We start from the raw sequence: 20,453 nt of genomic DNA, 5'->3' as shown, positions 1-20,453 counted from the left end.
TGCTTTACAGCCAATGAAGTACTTTTCAAGTGTAGTCACTGCTGTAATGTAGGAAACAGGGAAGCCAATTTGTACACATAGCAAGTTCCCACCAATGGCAATGTGATAATGACCAGATAATCTTTTTTTTTAAAAAAAAGTCACGTTGGATGAATGATAAAAGTAGGCCAGGACATCAGGGATAACTCACCACCTCTTCTTCAACATAGTGCCCGAGGATCTTTTACATCCAGCCGAGAGAGCTCATTTTACCATCTCCTTTGAAAAAGTATTCCTGACAAAAAGGCATGCTGTTGAAACTGGAAAAACTCAGCAGGTCTGACAGCATTTGCGGAGAAGAAAAGAGTTGGCGTTTCGAGTCCTCAAGACCCTTCAACAGAACTTGAACCCCAGTTCTGTTGAAGGGTCATGAGGACTCGAAACATCAACTCTTTTCTTCTCCGCCGATGCTGCCAGAACTGCTGAGTTTTTCCAGGTGATTCTGTTTTTGTTTTGGATTTCCAGCATCCGCAGTTTTTGTTTTTATGCTGTTGAAACTTTTCATCTTGCACTCATCAGGACAGAATTCACAAGATGAGTGTCTGACGTCTGTCCTGATGAGTGCAAGACAAAAATCTTCGACAGCATGTCTCTTTCTTCAGCAAAACTCATGTTCTGTACTACCAAACAACTAAAGAGCATTCCCTTGGCACTGTACTGGAATGTCAGGCTAGACTTTGTACTGAAGTCTATGGAATGGTGCTTGTATCCACAACATTCAGATGGAGAGATGAGAGCACTACCAGTTGACCCACAGCTGACAGGTAACCAAACAGAAATGGCTTTAGTGACATTTCCAATGATGAGGCTTTAGTCTTACCCCAACCTGCTAACTGTCATTGACTATAAATAGCTGCAACAGTTGAATCCAGTCCAGTCCATCACAGCCTCTAAGGAAGAGTCAAATCTGGAAACCCAATCTCTGAAGAAATTCTTAATGTTATGAGTGAAACATTATAGGGAACGAATACAGAGTCAGAGTTGTCAGCCCCAAAGGAAAGAAAATGTGTTTTTTTTTTATTCTCCTTTCTATGTGAGAATATATCTCATTTCCATTCCCAGAAGATACCACCCAAGAGATCTTAAGTAGTAACATCGTCATCACTCTGACACAGGCACTACATCTAGATGGGCTTTATTAGTTGATAGGTATGTACTTCTTGCAGAGAAAATACAGTGGTGGGGATATTAGGACACTTTATGACTTTTAAGCACATTTTTTAATCCCAACATTTCAAGTTCACCACAAAATGGTTCAGCTATCAATTCTGCAGTCTTTTTGACAGCTCCACTGATATTCTAAATTGAAATGCATTTCTAAAGGTTTGAGGCAATCTCGAGAAGCTGGGTATTCGGAGGATTGATGGCATGGTCATGTTCCTACTATCTCTATGGAATTTAAGCTCCTCGTGTTCTATTTTTCTTGCTTACTTGTGGATTTTGCGATATAGGTTGTTTTGCTGTAGAAATCTGCCTTTATTGCGTGATCATTGAAGATAATTTATTTGAGTTCATTTTGATTTCTTCGAGGGAGCAAATGCTGAATAGTATTTTGGCATTCATGGTCTAAATGCTTGGACACAGGCACCAAGGAAACGCAAAGCAAAGGGCGAACCACCCTGGGCTGGTGTGCAAAATGGCTATTTAGTAGAGACACAGGCAGGACCTGTCAATCCTCTGGGTGCTGACAATGCTGGATGGCACAAGGAGGAGGGAAAGTGGAAATTAAGTTTTCCAATGATTCAGAGGTAAAAGCACTATATCTAGCCATACAGATCAGAAAGCCCAGGCCTAGTTATCTTAGCTGCTCTCAGCTGCATGAGGAGTTGTGGTGCTACCACTGGCTATAGTGCACCTGGGTCAGGAAAAGAGAAAAATATACATCTTCCCCAAGGTTGCAACCCATGATCACAATCACCCACTGGACCATTTTCCAATGAAGGTATCAATACCTTCCAGATGAAGGGCAGAAATCTGCAGAGAAACCATAGAAAAGTGAGACAAAGAAACGTCTACAAAAGATGCCTCAAGTACTTTTATTTTAAAAACAAGTCTGTAATTCAAATCTAGGATTCGTTGATGAAGCCTGAGCAGTTTGTAATGACTTCAGTGACCTGAAATATGATTATGCAATCCAACCCACTCATTGTGGTCGGCAGCTTTCTAATTGCAAATTTTGAGGTTGAGGTACCATGAGATTGGAACCATGACTTTTGTGTTTCATGTACCCTTTTTCCTGGAAGGTAACAGCATCACATGACATGCACTTCAAGCTGGTTCTTGTAGCATTTTATTGCTACAGTGAAGCATTGTCTATGTAAAAGTTTGGCATTGTCTGCAACACTTCGAAGTGTCAATTGTACACCGAAAAAGAAAGGAAGACAATTCAGGCTGGTTTCTTTGTCTTAGCCCTGGAAATCTACACACACCTTCCAAACAGAAAACTTCTTTCACCAAATAGCACTTAAACTCTGAATGACCTTGGGGTGTTATTTATTTACAGGGATTAAATTTTGCGGCCTTAGAAGTACAGGCCATCTTAATGACAGATTGCCCCGTAGCTGAAGAATAATACATTGAAAATTTGAGTATCACGCTCCTAACAATATAAAATACGACTTATTATAAAAAGTGACATGGGAGATTCACTAGTCATTGAATTAAAAATCATAATGATGATACAGCGCCATTTCTGGAAAAGATTACACAGTATAACATTGGTAAAATAAACTCATGTAGCTATAGGGGAACATAATCAACCTTTGGCTTTTATGGAACTCACTTCTCACTGATGTCAAATAATCATCCTTAAATAGCTCAGGTAGTCACAAAACTGAAACAAGTCAGGATTCAGATCTGGTTTTAGTAACTTCCATTATTATAATTTTCAATTAAAAAAAAGAACGGCTCAGATTTTGCTGTGGCAGGCCATCTAACTGTGCCCAGCATTAGTTAGATGGGATTTTGCACGTTTAGGTTTTTCAGTGTTTTGTGGCAAGTTGCTGAAACTGTGAGCTGATATTGGCTCAGTGAGGGAAACAGCACATTTAGAGCAGGAGGCAGGCAATCTTGTATCTCCTTAACCAAACAGATAGAAGGATTATTAAATTAACAGAACAAGGACTGAGAAGGAAGTGTAAATTAGGGTGGATGAATGCAATATCAAAATCAGGTGCAGAAAGAAAAATAAAAATTGGAAAAGAGAAAAAAATAACGAAAAAGGAAAAGTTAATAAAAAGTAAAAGTGTTAAAATTTATGTTTTTGAAACCTCCTTCAACTAAAACCTGAAAAAAATGAAACTCCACATTGTAAGTTCATTTTCAATGCTGGGGAGGTTGATTAGCAGTAATTAACATTGCTGTGTAAATAGAGCAGCTTTATGCCTTGAGTTTGTCAGCAAATTGCCATGATCACAAATCTAATGATGGAGCAGACGCAACACTGATGTACAGCAACTTATGGGTTTTTGAGTTTAACTTTGTATCTGGCCCTCAGCTAAAGTTGCTGCAATATAAATAGTGGCATTAGCCTCACCATTATTTTGACAACAAAATCTAAACCATTCCCCTTCACAAGAATGCTGATGATATGCACCTTACGTTGTCAAAATGGTCAGTTTCATATAAACTTAGGCAGCAACTTTTATAATTTATCACATTGTTTAAAGAATATTTAGACTTGAAATGGTTTTGTGGATAATTTAGTTTGTAGCTATCGTGTAAATACAGCAACCTTATGCCATTCAATGCATTGCAATGTTGAGGCTGTCAGCAAGTTACATGATCAGAAAGCTAATGCTTAAGCAGTGGAACTCACTCACCAACTTTTGCTTCTTCCAGTGTAAATGGCATCACAGCTAAGGCCAACACAGTCTCATCCAACATCGGTGTCCACTTTCCAACCTGAATCTCTAGATAGCAATCACCAAAGCTGCGTTTTTACCCAGCTTAGGCCAATTATACAACTCAAAATCAGCTACCTTAGTACAGTTTACAAGGGATCTTACCAACCTGTGAGCTCAGTTTTACATTGGGTAGTGCAATTATCAATGGAACCACCAAGGGGCTCGATATTGCAATTTTAAAATATACTCACTTGCATTCCTTTTGCCTTTTGTGTATCATTTGTAATAATTGCAACTGGATGGGATTGTTTTTATAAGCTGGGTAAATGTGAGCTAGCGTGAAAGTCAAAGACCCGTAGAGAAACAGATGCAAATCACACAGGTCACAGCAAGTGCTGTGCATAGAATTCTTGTCTGTTCAATAAGGTTCAGATTAATATAATTCCCTCCTCACTTTAAGTTTCTAGTACACATCATCTCCAGGCTACTACTTGCCATAGTTTAGACATTCCAAAGGAGTAAGTTATGTGAGGTGGTAGTGCAACACCTCCAAACTTATTTTCGTATCTTAAAGCAAAACAGGTCTACTCAGACAGCTACACATTCAAAGCATGGGTGATGACATAAGAAAATCATTACATCAATGTCAATGTCAAGATACCTAGTGTGCCATTAGAAATTTGAAAGCAGAAATAGCCAACATGGATTGGCGTGGACAATCAAAGCAGGTGCCACAAAGAAATTAAAAACACAGCTTGCAACTCTTTTGTGGCCATTTTGATTAGTGGGTAATAAGCCAGTCTTTCTTTATGTAAGTTATCTCACTCCTCCCTCCCTCCACACCAGCTTCTAAGCAATATTTGGTCATTCCTACTTGGTTCCTTCCACTACAGTCCCATGGATAAGGGTTTCAGCAGGAGTGGAAATGAGACGGGCACAGAAATGGGTGATTTCAGAGGCTTTTGTAGGAGACCTTGGTGATCAACTGGATGTGGAGCTTCATGTCAAGTTCAAACAGAACACAAAGGTTGCAAACTGGCGGGGTGGATTGCAATGAACATTCAAGAAGCACAATGAGATCAAAAGCTATGGTGCAGGGTTTAAGGCAGGGACCAAAATGCAGTATTTTCCCTTGTTGAGCTGTTAACCAAAGGTCTGACTCATTGAAGATGAGCAGTCAGACAGAACAGTGAAAGTTTTGGAATAAAAACAGAAAGTGCTGGAAAAACTCAGCAGGTCTGGCAGCATCTGTGGAGATAGATACAGAGTTAGTGTTTCCTGTCTGATGTAACTCTTCTCTGGAACCTGCTGAGTTTTTCCAGCACTTTCTGTTTTCATTTCAGATCTCTAGAATCCACGGTATTTCACTTTCATTTTAGTGAAAATTTAAGAATCAGTGAGATGGTCAAAAAGCAAAACTGGGCATCATCAGCACACATGAAAGCTGACCCCATGCTTACTGATAATGCCATCCAGAGCACAGAGGGGAGATCACCCATCATTCAATTATCCCCTTCATCCATGATCTGTGTTTGAGTAACAAATCACTCCTTTTTCTTAACGCTTAACAATACCTAATCATTCACAGCCTTTATGGCTGCAGTCTGCCAATCACCAGAACTGAAAGAATTTAATTTATTTACAAATTAAACCATGCACAACGGATTTACTCATATAAATCCTGCTTCTTTACTTCTTTATTGGTGTTAGAGAGGAACAATATAAAAAGAGCTTAAGCACTCAGGGTTTAGTCAGTTTAAGTGCAAGGTTGTCACGTAACCTGATGCTGATGAAAAGGTCATGGCCTAAAACAGAAACTCTGTTTTTCTCTCTCCTCAGATGATGCCAGACCTGCTGAATTTTTCCATTTTCTATTTAAAATGGCAGATCCAAGGTAACCAACTCTGGCTGAAAAAAAATAAAGAACACTTCACCATGGGGGAATGCTAGCAAATTTGTGGGCATGGGTAAGGGGGTGGGGCGGGAGGGAGAACTGGCCAGATCGCTGGACCAACTTGCCGTAGCCGACACAAATGCAGGCACAAAGTTTGCAGAGAAGAAGAAATCTGGGACAAAATTTGGCCCAGGAAGGCCTGACCCAAGACACAGAACGAAAAGATGAATTAGGGGACAGTACCCGAAAATCCTGGATAGTTGGTTGCTCAGGGAAGATCTGATAGTGCACTGATTGTGGAGTGGAGAATACCACCTTGATTTCACCTTGTACACTCCTCCAGCCCACAACTCTCCAAGAACTCTGCAGTCTTCAATTCTGGCCTCTTGCGTATCAGCGATTTAACCATGGGCAGCCATGCTTTCAGCTGCCTAAACCTTAAGTTTCAAAATTCCCTCTCTAATCATCTGTTTCTTGACTCAGTCTTTTCCTTGAAACCTACCTCTTTGACCATCTTTTGATCACCTGTTCTAATATCTTCCTTTGAGACAGTGTCAAATTTTGTTCGTTAATATTCCTCTGAAGTACCTTGGAACATTTTACCATGTTAAAGAACCTATCTAAATAAGAGCTTTTGTTGTATGGAGTAACTATTGTAGGAACAGTGCTGTTAGGGAGCGAGTTCCAGGATTTTGATCCCAGCAACAGTGAAGGAGCGGTGATACATTTCCAAGTCAGGATGGTGAGCGACATGGAAGGGAACTTAATTGCAGTTGGTAGTGTTCCCATGCTGCCCTTGCCTAGGGGGTAGAGGTCGCGGGTTCGGAAGGTGCTGTGAAAGGAGCCTTATTGAGTTGCAGCTGTGCATCTTGTAGATCATACACACTGCTGCTACTGTACATTGGTGGAGGGAGTGAACGCCTAAGGTGGTGGATGGGGTGCCAATCAAGCAGGCTGCTTTGTCCTGGATGGTGTTGAGTTTCTTGAGTGTTGGTTGAACTGCAGTCATCCAGGCAAGTGGAGAGTATTCCATTACACACCTGATTTGTGCCTTGTGGACAGTGGACAGGCTTGGGGAATCAGGCAACTTACTCACTGCAGAATTCCCAGCCTCTGACCTGCTGTTGTAGCCACAGTACTTATATGGCTAGTCCAGTTCAGTTTCTGGTCAACGGTAACCCCCAGGATGTTGTTAGTGGGAAATTCAGCAATGGTAATGCCACTGAATGTCAAAGGGAGGTAGTTAGATTCTCTCTTGTTGAAGATGATCATTGCTTGGTGCTTGTGTGGCATGAATGTTACTTGCCACTTCTCAGCCCAAGCCTGAAAGTTATCCAGGTCTTGCTGCATATGGTCACATATTACAAAATTAGTGCAAATGAAATGGAAAAGGGAAGGTCAAAAATACACCAAACAAAATAGAGCAAGGAATCCAAAAGCAATGAATAAAATACAGCCCTAAACCAGTAAAATACAACTTAAAGAAAGAACACCTCAGGGTTCAAGAAGGGGTTTTCACTTGACCTTTTCTTTGGGCTGAAGGTGTCTAGAGCACTGTCTACAGGTAGCTTTTCCAGGCAGATCGTGGGAAATTGCAAGCATGCGCACTTGACATCGTTTTTGGAAGCTTACAAAGACTCTCATTCAAAAGGAGTGAGAACAACCCAAGTGCAGCTTAATTGCAAAATAAAATGGGCTGCAATAAGCGCCAGGCACACCTCTACACTTATCAGATTCTTCAAAGTTAGTCATGCGCCTGCGGGCCACTGAATATCATCTTTTTTCTATTGAATCTAAGAAAAAAAGAGATGGTAGCATAGTGGCAGTGTTACTGGAATGGAGGCTTGGACAAATTCTCTGGTGACATAAGTTCAAATCCCACCATGACAGCTGCGAGGAGTTGGTTTGAACCTTCTCAAGGGTGATTAGGGATGGGCAATAAATGCTAGCCTAGCCAGTGACACCCACACCCCATAAAATCAAAATTAATTAATTGATAAATCTGTACAAGGTGGGATATTGCGAATCAGAACTATTTTAGGCATATAAATAGTAAAAGGGTGGTAAGAGAAGTGGGGCTGATTAGGGACCAAAAAGGGGATTTATGGTAATAGATGAGGGAGCATAACAGACTTGTGAGCAAAGTTGGCACCTATGGAATAAAAGGGACAGTAGGAACATAGATATGGAATTGGCTTAGTGACAGGACACAAAGAGTAGTGGTGAATGGCTATATTTTGGACAGGAAGGTTTACAGTGGAGTTCCCCATGGATGGGTATTATTTTGCTCTTCCTGACCTTGTTGTACAAGGCAGAGTTTCAAAATTTGCAGATCATACGAAGCTTGGAAGTATTGTGAACCATGAGGAGGCTAGCGTAGAACCGTACACTCATTCTTTAAAAGGACATAGACAAGTTGGTAGAATGAGTGCACAAAGTGGTGGTTGAAATTTAATTCATAGAAGTGTGAAGTGATTCATTTTGGTAGGGAAAACATGGAGAGACAATAGAAAATAAATGGTACTTTTCTAAAGAGAGTGCAGGAGCAGAGGGACCTGAGTGTCTTTGTGCATAAATTATTGAAGATGGCAGGACAGGTTGAGAAAGAGGTTAATAAAGTATCGTCATTCTGGGCTTTATCAATGAGGGCATAGAGTGGAAAAGGAAGGAAATTATGTTAAACCTGTATAAAACACTGGTTCGGCCTCAACTGGATTATTCTGTCCAGTTCTGGGCACCACACTTTAGGGAAGATGTGAAGGCATTAGAGAGGGTGCAGAAAACAATTCACAAGAATGATTCCAGGAATGAGGAAATTCAGTTAAGTAGAAAGATTAGAGGATTTAGGACTGTTCTCCTTCGAGAAGGTCAAGAGGAGATTTCATGGAGCTATTAAAAATCATGAGGGGGTCTGTACAGCAGATGGGAAAGAACTATTCCCGTTGGTGGAAGGATCTAGTACTAGAGGGCACAGATTTAAGCTAATTGGCAAAAGAAGCAATGGCGACATCAAGAAAAACATTTTCGCCCAGCAAGTGGTTTGGATCTGGAATGCACTGTCTGAGAGTGTGGTGGAGGCAAGTTCAATTAAGGCATTCAAAAGGGAAATGTATCATTATCTGAAAAGGAAAAAAATTGCAGGGCTACAGGGAAAAGGCAGAGGAGTCACAGGAGTTGAATTGCTCCTTCAGAGGACTAGCACAGACATGATGGACCGAATAGCCTCCTTCTGTGCTATAACCATTCTACGATCTAGGTACAGTGTGTCGTCACTGGTATCAATGTGCCTTTAAGGTTTTCTTCAAAAGCAATTCAGTGTTCAGGAACCCACTTATGAAGCAAAGATCGTTTAAGGTGCTTTGTGCAGGTTTTGTTATGATTTTAATCTCATAAATTGAACCACAGACAACCCAAACTTTTAAAAAGTAGTTAAGTCAGCCCAATTTTTATGACATCCATAACTTATATAAAAATGAATTTTTCCAAAAGAAATTCTTGGCAAGTCCAATTCTTCAAGTCATGATTAAGAATATCTTCTGTTAATATTCACTCCAGCCAAGTTTTATGTAAAGGAAAACAAAAAAAAAATTGGCAGTGTCTAAAATGACTGCAGTATCCTCTGACTGCTTCTCTAAGTTGTAGGAATATACTGGAAATAACAACGAGGCAAGCCTGCTTGTTTATTTTGGCAGGGAAACCCCTTAGGAAATGCCAAAAAATGATATGGTTACATTAAGCATCTGTTTTGAGGATTGAAAATTCTAAGTATGAGTGTGTGCTGTCAAAAATGACTATCTGACTTATTTGCAAATAACAGGAACCCATTCCTGAATAATGGGATGTACTCATACCTTCCAATACCATTAGCATGAAGAGAATTTTCAGCTTTCCTTTTGCTAGTCAATAAATCAGTCTTAGGAGAAGTCCCATCACACTTTTTCACCTTCATTATTCTTCCAATTTTCTTGGCTTCTTTCCTGAAGGCAACAAAATTCTCGGGTACGTTCCCATGGGGAGGAGGCACCAGTATCCCTTCAGTTCCTTCAGCTTTTTTCCTGGGAAATGCTAAATAGTGAATGCTAATAGGGAAGTCAACCATCCAAGGATATCACAAAGAGATAAAAACATAAAACTGCGGATGCTGGAAATCCAAAACAATGCTGTGGATCTGGAGTCACATGTATGTCAGACTGGGTAAGGTTTAGGGATTTCCTTCCCTAAAGGGCATTAGTTAATCAGATGGGGTTTTTGCAACTATTTATTAATTGAATTTAAATTCCACCAGCTGCTGTGATGGGATTTGAACTCAAGTTCCCAGAGAATTAGCCTGGGCCTTTAAATTACTAGCCCAATCTTTTCTTCTCAGCCGATGCTGCCAGACCTGCTGAGTTTTTCCAGGTAATTCTGATTTTGTCAAGGATATCACAACCCTGACTGTCTTGTTCACATTGACACACTTTCTGTAGAGGGTTCACTTGATAGCAATCAAATGCTGATTTTCTGCCCTCCCCCAACATACAGGGCTGAGGCCAGTTCAGTTACAAGCTACTGCCACTTCTACGCAGAGATCGTTTAACTCAGCACAGACCCAGAATCAACCTCAAGATCATCTCAGTCCATATGACTCAGTTCCACTTTGAGCAGTGGATTTGTTATTACAGGAGCTCCATCACATTTTTTGACCCAATAAAGACTGCAGAAATTCTGTACCACGTTGGTAATTATTAGTGACTGCAATACATGTCAATTAATTTCTTATGCCAGTAATTCACTATCAAAAAATAAATTGCAAAGCACTTAATTATCAGCTCTTATGTCACTATTGATTATTCTTTTACCTATTTTACGTTGTGTTATCCATTGCATAAGAAAAGCCTATATGGAAAAATAAATAAATACAATAGCTTAACAAACAGGTGACAGTGAATTTATCTTGGAAAATTCAATCTCAAAGATATGCTAACATTTATGAACGATTTGAGTGTAACTCGTGCAGGTTATGAGCCTTTTGATTGGAGCTGGTTGTGGGTTTGAGTCCCATTCCAAGGACAATCAGAAAATCTAGGGTTACACTCAAGTGCAATACTGAGAGAGACTGCTGCACTGTCGAAGGAGACAATAAAGGCCCTTTCTTCCCTCTTAGGTTAATGTAAAAGACCCCATGGCACGATTTTAAAGAAGAGTGGGGGAGTTCTCTCTGTTGTTCTGGTCAATACTTATCCCTCGACTAGCATCACTGAAACAGATTACATGGTCTTTATCATTCACATTGCTGGTGCAGAGTTATTACTCTGCGCATACTAGCTGCCACATTTCCTTTGGCAGGAGAAACAGTTCAAAATGTACTTAATTGGCTGTGAAATGCTTTGGGGCATTCTGAGGTCACAAAAGGTGCTACATAGGGAAACAGAAAGGAAAAAATTACTGACCAGTTAGGAAATCCATTATTAAAAAGAGGTAGTAGCAGAGTATTTAGAAATCATAATTCTATTAGGCACAGTTAACATGGTTTTGTGAAAAGGAAATAATGTTTAACAAATTTACTAGAGATCTTTGAGTATGAAAAAAGCAGGACCAATAAATGGGAAACACTAGATGTAATATATTTGGATTTCCAAAAGGCATTCAATAAGGTGCCACATAACAAGTTATTACACAAGATAAGAACTTATGGTGTTGGGGTGATATATTAGCATGCATAGAGAACTGGATGAAAGTTGGGATAAATGAGTCATTTTCAGGATGGCAAACCAACTAGTGGAGTGGCACAGGGATCAGTGCTGGGGCCTCAACTATTTACGATTTATATTAATGACTTGGATGAAGAAACAGACTACATTGTAGTCGAATTTGCTGACAACAGAAGATAGGTAGGAAAGCAAGTTGTGAGGAGGAGTCTGCAAAAGGATATAGATAAGTTAAGTGGGTGAGCAAAATTGGCAGACAGAGTATAATGTGGGGAAAATGTTAGGTTGTCCACTAAGGTAAGAAAAATAGAAAATCAAAATATTATTTAAATGAAAAGAGACTACAGAATGCTGCAGTACAAAGGAATCTGGGTGTCCTTGTACATCAATCACAAAACACCAGCACGCAGGTAAAGCAAGTAACTAGCATGGCAAATAGAACATTGGCCTTTATTGAAAGGGGGATGGAGTATAGAAGTAGGGAAGTCCTTCTACAACTGTACAGGGCATTGGTGAGACTGCACCTAGAGAACTGTGTACAGTTTTGGTCACCTTACTTAAGGAAGGACATAATTGCATTGGAGGCAGTTTAGAGAAGATTCACTAGGCTGATTCCTGGGATGAGGGGATTATTTTAGGAAGGAAGATTGAGCAGGTTGGGCCTATACTCATTGGAGTTTAGAGAACAAGAGGTGATCTCATTGAAACTTAGAAGATTGAGGGGGCTTGACAGGGTAGATGCTGAGTGGATGGTTCCTCTCATATGGGAATCTAGGACTAGGGGCACAGATTAAAAATAAGGGGTGTCCCATTTAAGACTGAGGTAAGTATGAATTTCTTCTCTCAGAGGGTCGTTTGTGTTTGGAATTCTCTCCCCCAGTGAGCAGTGGAGGCTGGGTCATTGAATATACTCAAGACTGAGTTAGGTAGATTTTCTGACTGACAAGGGAGTCAAGGATTATGGGGGGCAGACAGGAAAGTGGAGTTAAAACCACAATCAGATCAGCCATGATCTTATGAATGCCAGAACAGGTTCAAAGGGCTTTTAGAGCCTACTCCTGTTCCTATTTCTTGAGATTTTATGTTCTTAAATGCATGTCTTTCTTTTATGCCTCCTACATAATTGTCCATAGTGCTTCATCTTTCCAGGACCAGTGATTCTGAAATCTTAACACAATGGAAAAAAAAATCACTGCAGTCAGTTGCTTGCTAAATTATCTTCCAGCATCTGTTTTTCTGCCAACAACATGCTTGATTATGTTGTATTACAGTGGACTATATTTTTTGTAAAATATTTTCAGCTCATAATCTATCAGGGCTTCAGTGCTTTGAGCTGGTAGGAAGCAAGGTTTCAGCTGATTAAATAACAGCATTATCCTTGCTAGGGAATATTTAAAACTTGGCTGTTGCCAACTTGTGGCTAAACTGTCTGGATTTGGTAAGTCTGATAAGTCAGAGCACCCCTCAGAGGGAGAATAATGTGCACGCCTCATATCGAGTGCCTTTGTGGATATCTCAGTGGTTTTGCACTCAAACTTTTAGAACAGGGTGAATGGTTTCTACACATTTCAGCATCTGGTGGGACCCACTCCTTCAAAGGAAAATTTTTAAAAATTGAGGATTTGAAAATTACAAGGAACAAAAAGGAGAGTGCCCCTTCATATTGTACAGTTTGGGATTCAGGAGATTAGCTAAATCGCCATAATGCACTGTTATGCTTTTAACTGCTCAGTGTTTGCTCACCATTTTGGGCCTTACAAGCCCACTTATCACCTGGAAAATAGGCATTAGACAGCCCAATTTCTTAGTCAGTGTTTCTCAAATCATCTTGTAGTTTGCCACATTTTATGTCTTCTCATAAAATGCATGATGACACCATTACAAAAGAACATCTTTCAAGAACATAAACTGAGATTATCTGTTTTAATTCAGATTTCCATGTCCATGAGCTGTTTCCCAGCATTTACACGGTTAAATCCATTTTCTGTAGCCTCATAGCAGTCCTCTACACTGGTACCATAGAATCCGAATTTAGAGGATATAAGAGCAACTGAAAATTAGCATTGATTACAGAGACCCAGCATAATGAAACATTTAAAGCTTGAACTCCATCCTCAATGTGTATTTTATGCAAAAGTATAGACACCAGGGACTGAATTACAAAACAGTAACCTAAAATTAAGTATTCAGATAGTGTTCAGAGATGTTTATCACATTCCTTGATTGGGTTATAGTCTTGTAACTCACTCACAGGTATCCATTATTCTCGATGTAATTTCCTGTCAGACTAAAATGGACTACAAATAGATTGATGTTCTTGTGCATTAAAGTGCATTTCTGGAAAATACAACAGGCAAAGAATTACAACAAGCAAATGTGATACAGTGTATGAGCTTCCAAGATTTCTAATATGGTAGCATGGCTGAAGCTTCTGCCACTTGTACAGACCCAATGAGCTAAATTTTAAATGAGGATATGAGCCCTCAATGGTACAAACCTGATGATTTTTAATAATCCTATTGCATGTGCAGAATAACTAAACAGAACAGATTTTGTTCAGTGGCAACTAGGCATCTGGTCACTGTACAAAGAAATTAAAATACTGCATATTGCATCGGTTAATCAGGATTACAACCGAATACTCAGAAGGAAAACTCCTTACATGATTTTTAAAGGGCCAACATCTTTCAGTGGTTCAGTGAACCACTGAACCAGAAGGTGCTCCAATGTGGAGATTTTTTTTACTCAGAGGAAAGCAATTGCTCTCAGTGCTCCCAAAAGGGAGGAAAAAAATCAACAGTGGCTCCTGTTCCTGCTCACTAATCAGTCACCCCAGCTGGGAAGTACAAGAGAGGACAGTGGGTGCAGTCATGATTGGTATTAATACTTTCCATAGTCAAATAGCCTGCTAATGCTCACTGCCTGGGTTCATACAGGACAAAATGGCCACTACATCAAAACGCACCTGTGATATTACACTGAATGTGAATCTGTGTCTTCAAGTAATATGGCGGTGGGAAACAAGTGAATGGTTACAAGTCTGATTTCACTATATCCAGAAATGGAAGCAAATCAGCTTTATTTAAATCCAATTAAATTCTGTCCATTAAATTGTTCAAGTCACTGAACTCTTGGAGCGTCTGTCTTTAATACTGTTGATGGGGAGCATTCTACCATCACAGAGCACCTTTCAAGTACGAACTGTGAAGGCTAACATGAGCCATTTGAACAAACTAATTTACTGGTGACTTTCAGTGGCAGCTGTGAAACCCATTTGATTTTCTACCCAAATAAATACCAAAAAACACCCTGGACCAGGTCCCAGAAAATGTCATAATAAGCTGTAGAAAATTACAAATGTCTGCACAAAATTTAACTTGCAGCTACTTTCTCTGGTCCTATGTTACATGTCATCATGCTCATTACTGGACTGAATACCTGGCACTGCTAACAAACCACAAATCTGGTTGCATTTAACTCCGCGTCTTAGTTTACTGCTAATACCAAAGGAATTAATAGAGGAGGCCCAACTCGCAGAAAAGTTTCCTAATGCTGGGATATATTAACGCATTAATGGCAAAGTTCTGCATGTGACAACCAGGCATTCTGTGGTCTTAACTGTCTCATTAAAGAACCATTTAGCAAAGTATAGCAATAGCACATGTATTAGGAAATTACACATACTTATATTGTAGTATGGAATTTCAGTATCAAAACAGAATGTGAAGATATGGGAATACTTGGTTATTCGATGCCTATTCCCAAAGCCAACAATACCAGTCATGCCGTGGTAATTATACAAAAAAAGCACCTAGAGTGCTGCTGAAGAAGCAAGACCATTCTTTCAGGTTGGTCATCTTTTCTTCCAGTTTTGTCTAGTTCCAGTCATTCTCTGATCCAGAGCAAAAACACCAGCTTCAAGCTGAATATTTCAGGTCATCTTGGAATGGATTCATCGCCCAAAGCTAGAGTGTAAAATACAAGAGGAAGCAGCATTTGAACACGCCTGTTTACTATTTACAGTACATAATTTCCCACTATATACCAATGTTAACAATACTCTTTTGCTTAAAACTGTTAATTTTTGTTTCACTTTCAAATTAATTATACTCTTGGATATGATTATGTGTTAACTTTGCTTGTCAACCACTAACAAAATGTTTACAGAAAGCATACTTAATTGAGAGCTATAGAACCACAGCAGATATTTAAAATAATTAAAAATTGTAAGTAGATGTCTTACGTTTTACTGCCAGCAATGTGTTTCCATGACAACATGCGACAGAGGTAACAAAATAAGGATTACTTTCAACCAGCTGCACTTGTTTAGGTATCCCAGTGTCTTCTTCTTTCCTTCCCAGTCTTCCTCTGGCACCCTTTCCCCAGGTATACACTTCACCTTCTGTTAAAATAAAAAGGAGACGCTTTTGGCACCCTGCAGTAATACCCTAATTTTTGATGCTTAGGGTGCTAGTTTTGCAAAACAACCATAAGATTCTCAGAGGTGTTTAAGTTCAGATGTGTGAATCTTAGAGAGATCTCTCTTGATAGTTCAGTGGCTAATAGTACTGCCTAGTGTGATACAATGCCATGTGGACCAGAAAGATCTCAAGTTCCATCTTTAGTTAATCTTAGTTGGGGCATCAGTTAGGTGCAACTTCAGTTGGCTTCAGTGCCCCAGGCCTGGGGAGATAGTATCAGTTGGAAGTCCTGCTTCTTATTGGTACCTAGTGACTGCTGCTGAAAAGTACATGTGTGTGGACATCAGGTGTGAACAGAATCAAGACCAATCATGATGCCTCTGAAGGTCATGTAGCTTGCTGACTTTCACCGTCAATGATCACAAATGAAGGATGATCACTTGGGCAAGATACCATAAGTCAGCAAGTACTCACGGAATTGTATCCCGGGAAAAAGTGATGTTTTCAAGAGAGGGATATGAGAAAATTGGAGGTGAGAGGGCAAGAGAGAGAAAGAAAAAAAATCTCACTGAGCAGCTTTTCTAAGCTAAAGTGCGTGACCTTGGTTTTAAAAAAAAGCAACTGCCATTTAAGCACAATACTGGAGACCAGATAATCCATGTCACATATGGATTAAACAACAATTAGACTATTTTATAGTCACATCTTTCAAAATTGGAAATTTAAACAATACTGAAGAGTGTGGAATTAGCAAGCAGGTAGCAAATTAAGTAAAACATTGGAAGGAAAGAGGGAGTGAAGTTAGGACCATTTCTCAGAGTAGCTGGAAGTAGGTAGTGATGTCTCACTGACTTATCTGGGGCCTCCATTCAATGTCAAAGAATCAATGACTTGGATATAGGGCTAGGGCTGGGGCTGGGGTGGGGGGGGGGGGAAAGAGAGATAGTATCCAAATTTGTAGGCAACGCTATAAAAAGGCTTAGTAAATATTCTGAGGGCCTAAGGAAGCTGCATGGGGATATTGTTAAGGCAGTGGAGTGGGCAAAAAAAAAACCTGGCAAACAAAATATAATGTTGATGAATGTAAGACTGTATATGTAAATATAAAAATAAATAACAATTGTACTTTGAATGGGGGAAAACTGGGTGATGTAGAAGGACAGGGAGATTTGGAGATACAGGTTCATAAGGTACTGAAAGCACTTCAAGTGGATAGGCCATTAAAAAGCTGATAGAATAGTGTGTTTTACAGCAAGAGGGATAGAATATAAAAATCAAGAAATAATGTTGAATCTATATAAAATCTTAGTAAGACCACAGCTGGAGTGTTGTATGCAGTCTTGGGGCTTCACACCACTAAAAAAAATGTGAAAGTAATAGTGCACAGATTCACATGGATGCTGCTTAGTACTAAATAAAATTATCAAAATATTAACGTGAGGCTATTTTCGTTAGAGTAGATTAAATTAAACAATTATTTGACAGAGGTGGTTAAAATTACGAAAACATGAGGGAGAGTAGTAGATAATGTCCGAGCAAGGGCAGAGAGAAGATTAAATGCAAGCAATTTAGAACTGAGAGCAAGAAAAATTTTATTTTTTATAGAAGGCTGAGAGGATGTGGAATGCAATCTCAGTGACTGAAGAGTTAACCACGTTGACATTTAACAATAGGTTAGTTAGGTGGTTGAAAGAAAGAGGAGTAAAGGGATATAGGAAGAAAGAGAGCACATGTTACTAAGACAACTGCTCAAGGATAATCTCGACACATGCTGGTTAGACAAAAGGGCATGTTTTGCTGCTGTAATTTTTTAATGCAAGTCCCGCAAAAATAGTATTGACAGGAAAGACAACTTGTTCCTAGCTTCAATCAACTTCTATGTCATACAGCTTCAAATACATCATTCCTGGCACGGATTCATTTTGGTCATTACTTCCAAAAACAAATCTAAAACTAAGGTTTTTCACTCAATTGAGAGCAGCATTGATTGCTGTTGGATACCATTAGAAATTTATATTGACACAGGAATATAAATTGCATACCTTGCAGAATGGAAATCTACTGATTTCTTTTTTCCACACCAATTTATTCCCCTTAGCCTTTCTCCTCTGAAGTCAGTGATTTGTACCTGGCTCCATTTCCATAGGCATTTGCAGCAACCCATTACCTCAGCAAAATATTGAGCCTTCAATTTTGATCTTGAAGGACAAGGGCTAGGTTTTTCACTTGGCTTATAATCATCACGTCTCCCAGCTCCCTGAAGGTTTTTCACTCACTGAGGAGCAGCATTGGTTACTGTTGGATACCATAAGCTATGTATATTGCTCTTCCTGGACTTGAGACAGAAGTTTCTTAAGCAGCCTTACCCACTTCTCTCCACTAGGTTTCCTACTAGTAGTAACTGGGGAAAAACTATTAGGCCCATCCTTGTATGGTTCTGTATTACAACATAATGAAAATGATAAAAATATGTCATGCAACATATTAATCTTCATTTGTGCCGTAACAATGCACTTCACATCTGGAATCCAACATTGCCATGAACGGCAGGAGAACCATTAATTTATGCAGCCAAAAAGCCCACACTGATTTCAGAATGACTGACCTATAGTTTTATTAAAAATATAGGTTTTCCCTAATTTACCAGGCAGCATGCTAAACTGCACCAGGCTTTTGAGGCCTACTCCAGCTAACCACTGATCCCCTTCAGGAAGATTCTCAGTCAGCGTAAAAAAATGCAGTAAGTCCTGCAGTTAGCCTTCGAGGCCTGCTCAAGCAAATCTCTGCCCCACTTCCCTCCTCTAAGCAAATTCACACCAGGGAATTGGCCTAAAATGCAAATGTCCTCAAGGTCAGAAATTCTTCTGTGGTCAGGAATGTCTCTTTGCAAAAGGGGACAATCCTGGTTCTAATGCCAGCAGGTTTTCATGCAGCAACCACTGGGTCATGATCAGCACCAGGAATCCTCCTAAACAGAACAGCTGAAGCCAGCTATAGTGCTCTCGTTGCAATTCCAGCTGAGAAAAATCTAGTCCAGAACAAGACAAGAACTGAGATGCTGCAGCTTTTCTGGTCTGCAACACTCAATTCCAGATCCTATAGAACATTTACTCACTGAACCATTAGGATGCCATCTATAGTTTTTTATATTGGTAAAAAAAAATCTCCCAGTTTGAAAATAATCTCTTGTCCTGACATTCTTGGCTTCCCTATGTGCTTCAGTCAGCGGTAACAAACAGTGTGGAAATGATTAGTAGCAAGAGGTTGTTAACAATCTCTCTCCACAGCAATGAAAACACACAGTAAAAACCCATCTTTCCTGTACACGAAATAATAAAAATTAGTCCCAAGAATCAGGTATTGGAGTAATTTTCAGCACCTTAGGCAGAAACTGTTTGATTACTCTACTTTTAACTAGCGTGTGAAGCAATAAAACAGGGCAGATTTTAATTAGATAAATGCATAGCATTCCTACAGTTAAAGGCACCATAATGTTCAGCACAATCATAATATTAAGAACAGAAGAAGTTCTGTCGAAGGGTCATGAGGACTCGAAACGTCAACTCTTTTCTTCTCCGCCGATGCTGCCAGACCTGCTGAGTTTTTCCAGGTAATTCTGTTTTTGTTTTTGATCAAAAGTAGTTTATTTTCTGCACTGGGTCATGTAATCACCCAAAGGCTACCTTCAAATATTTAAGGGAACGGTTTTATCAAATTAGTGTGATTTTCAAAAGCTGCCATTGGACGTCCATTGGCAATACAATGGATTAGTCCAAGGGAGTGATTTAATCGTTCATATCACTGAATATTAATTTGATCAACATGATTGGATTTGCAATTTGGCATCGGTTAGAATTTTAATAAAATGCTAATTATCCCTTAATTGATTCCACTGCTACATACCTGCTCCAATCGCTACTGTGAAAGCATCACCACAAGCTACCATGGTAACCTTTACCCCACGCAGGTCAGAGACCAAATATGGCAATCGATTATTATGGCGTGTGCTGGTGCCTAGTTGTCCATGTTGGTTACTGCCAAACGTATAACATTCTCCAGCTTCTGAAATAAACAAAGAGACAGTCATCTTTTTTTCATGATTCTTAGCAAAAGGCTAAGCTGGACAGCCTGGTGGTACAGCACAGTGGTGTACCAACAGAGAAGTGACTTAGGATAGATGTTTGCTAGTAGAATCAACTACCCATCAGTTTACATGAAGTGGGAGGAGGAGAATGTGAAGTGAAAAGTTGGCACCATTTGGATTAAGGCAATACATGCCAGAGGGTGAAATGGGAAGTGTCAATGTGCATTGCATTAGCACACCTCTTCGCAATGACTTCTATAACAGCTTTAGGATAGGTCTGGGTTCTTAGTTGGGGAAAGGTTTATGCTCTGTGGAATTTCAGGGAGACATTAAAATAAGACCTTGAATGTACAGTACCTTTAATATAGAAAAAAACATCATGAGGTGCTTCACAGAAATATAAATCAAACAAAAACACATCTAGGGTCAAACAGAATTTATTTGTTGTTTGGTCAAGGCACTTCTACAGCTAGAATGCGTTCA

General features: G+C 39.6%; 1 protein-coding gene across 5 annotated transcripts in view; it reads right to left on the bottom strand.

Moving 5' to 3' along the window:
- Positions 1-13,369: 13,369 nt before the first annotated feature.
- Positions 13,370-20,453, bottom strand: part of nek8 (NIMA-related kinase 8) — a 56,426-nt gene continuing 49,342 nt past the window's right edge. For 4 of the 5 annotated variants that reach the window (XM_041198204.1, XM_041198206.1, XM_041198205.1 and 1 more), the window contains 3 exons: positions 19,790-19,948; positions 15,709-15,867; positions 13,370-15,430 (listed from right to left, as the gene is read on the bottom strand). In XM_041198204.1, the coding sequence (XP_041054138.1) occupies positions 15,402-15,430; positions 15,709-15,867; positions 19,790-19,948 (347 nt within the window). In that variant the 3' untranslated portion in view covers positions 13,370-15,401. The remainder of the gene's footprint in view (positions 15,431-15,708; positions 15,868-19,789; positions 19,949-20,453) is intronic. The other variant, XR_005944280.1, reaches the window with a different exon arrangement.

The sequence above is a fragment of the Carcharodon carcharias genome, chromosome 10 (assembly GCF_017639515.1).
Source record: "Carcharodon carcharias isolate sCarCar2 chromosome 10, sCarCar2.pri, whole genome shotgun sequence".
Lineage (NCBI taxonomy): Eukaryota > Metazoa > Chordata > Chondrichthyes > Lamniformes > Lamnidae > Carcharodon > Carcharodon carcharias.
This window is presented reverse-complemented; position numbering and strand designations above follow the sequence as displayed.